At 40.7% G+C, this 998-nt stretch overlaps 1 protein-coding gene across 1 annotated transcript in view; it reads right to left on the minus strand.

Annotated features, from left to right (window-relative positions):
• LOC119590577 (major facilitator superfamily domain-containing protein 6-like) overlaps positions 1 to 998 on the minus strand; it is a gene marked incomplete in the record, with an annotated part of 16,369 nt that overhangs the window by 2,822 nt on the left and 12,549 nt on the right. The window contains 2 exon segments of the mRNA XM_037939251.1: positions 200 to 378; positions 764 to 863. Coding sequence (XP_037795179.1) covers positions 200 to 378; positions 764 to 863 — 279 coding nt within the window.

The raw sequence follows: 998 nt of genomic DNA on the forward strand, positions 1-998 counted from the left end.
AGAAATCTGGAATGGGTGACAGAAAGAGATAGTGACATCAACATATCATAAGCGAATGCGAGAACTTTGCAGCATGGCCAGTTATGAAGACAACCATGAACCCAAATTTTCCTGTAGTCCAATAGCCATTACATCATTACTTGGTAACGAAAAAGCTCCGGCCATTATCGGGTTAAAATGAACAGATGCACTTTGATACCTGTAGCTGGTAGACCATGTGAATCTTTAGCGTCAGGTGGGGCACGGGGGGGGCTAAGGTCAGGAATGAAGTAAATGCATGAAAGCGCAGCTGTCAAGAAGGATATACAGGATGCCATGACTGCCCGGTGCGCTTTCAGATGGTCCGATAAAGGCCCAGTAACGGCCTTTACTCCCAAGCTGAAAGAAAAAAGTTTTTTTTTGTACATTCTTTAATTGGTTTCTATCTTATTCAAACTGTAAAATGACAGTCGCTCCGCAATACCTTATTACATCTAGCCATCTGTTTTCAAGAATGTGTGAAAAATTCCTTCTCACATTCCCACACACAACACAACATCCAGAATGGAGGTTGAACATGCCTAGAGGGAACTGCTTCTGGAGCATTTGACTCAACCTCTATTCAGGCAGTTTTAAAGATTGATACATGTTTTTACATTAACTCTGGGATTCGATTTTTTATCACAGAAATGATATGGGAAACCTTTATCTTTGCTATTATAACATTCACAGTAACAGATATAAACAGAAGTGTAAGAGTGAATGGGTCCATAATATAACTTACCTGAACATAGAAAGTATTGTCCAGATAGCACCGACGTAGTGGACAGGTATCCCCTTCTGCCGCACTATAACGGGCAAAAAAGGCATCAGTGGCCCTACCCCTGCAATTTAAATGCAATGAGAGTAATAATGGAGAAAGTAAGGGGTGATGGTAATGAGAATATCAATAATAATTATGATAACAGGGAGGAAAGGGAGAGGGAAGGAAATGGAAAGTAGTTGAATGTAGTGGAGTG

This window comes from Penaeus monodon, chromosome 27, assembly GCF_015228065.2.
Source record: "Penaeus monodon isolate SGIC_2016 chromosome 27, NSTDA_Pmon_1, whole genome shotgun sequence".
In the NCBI taxonomy this organism is placed as follows: Eukaryota; Metazoa; Arthropoda; class Malacostraca; order Decapoda; family Penaeidae; genus Penaeus; species Penaeus monodon.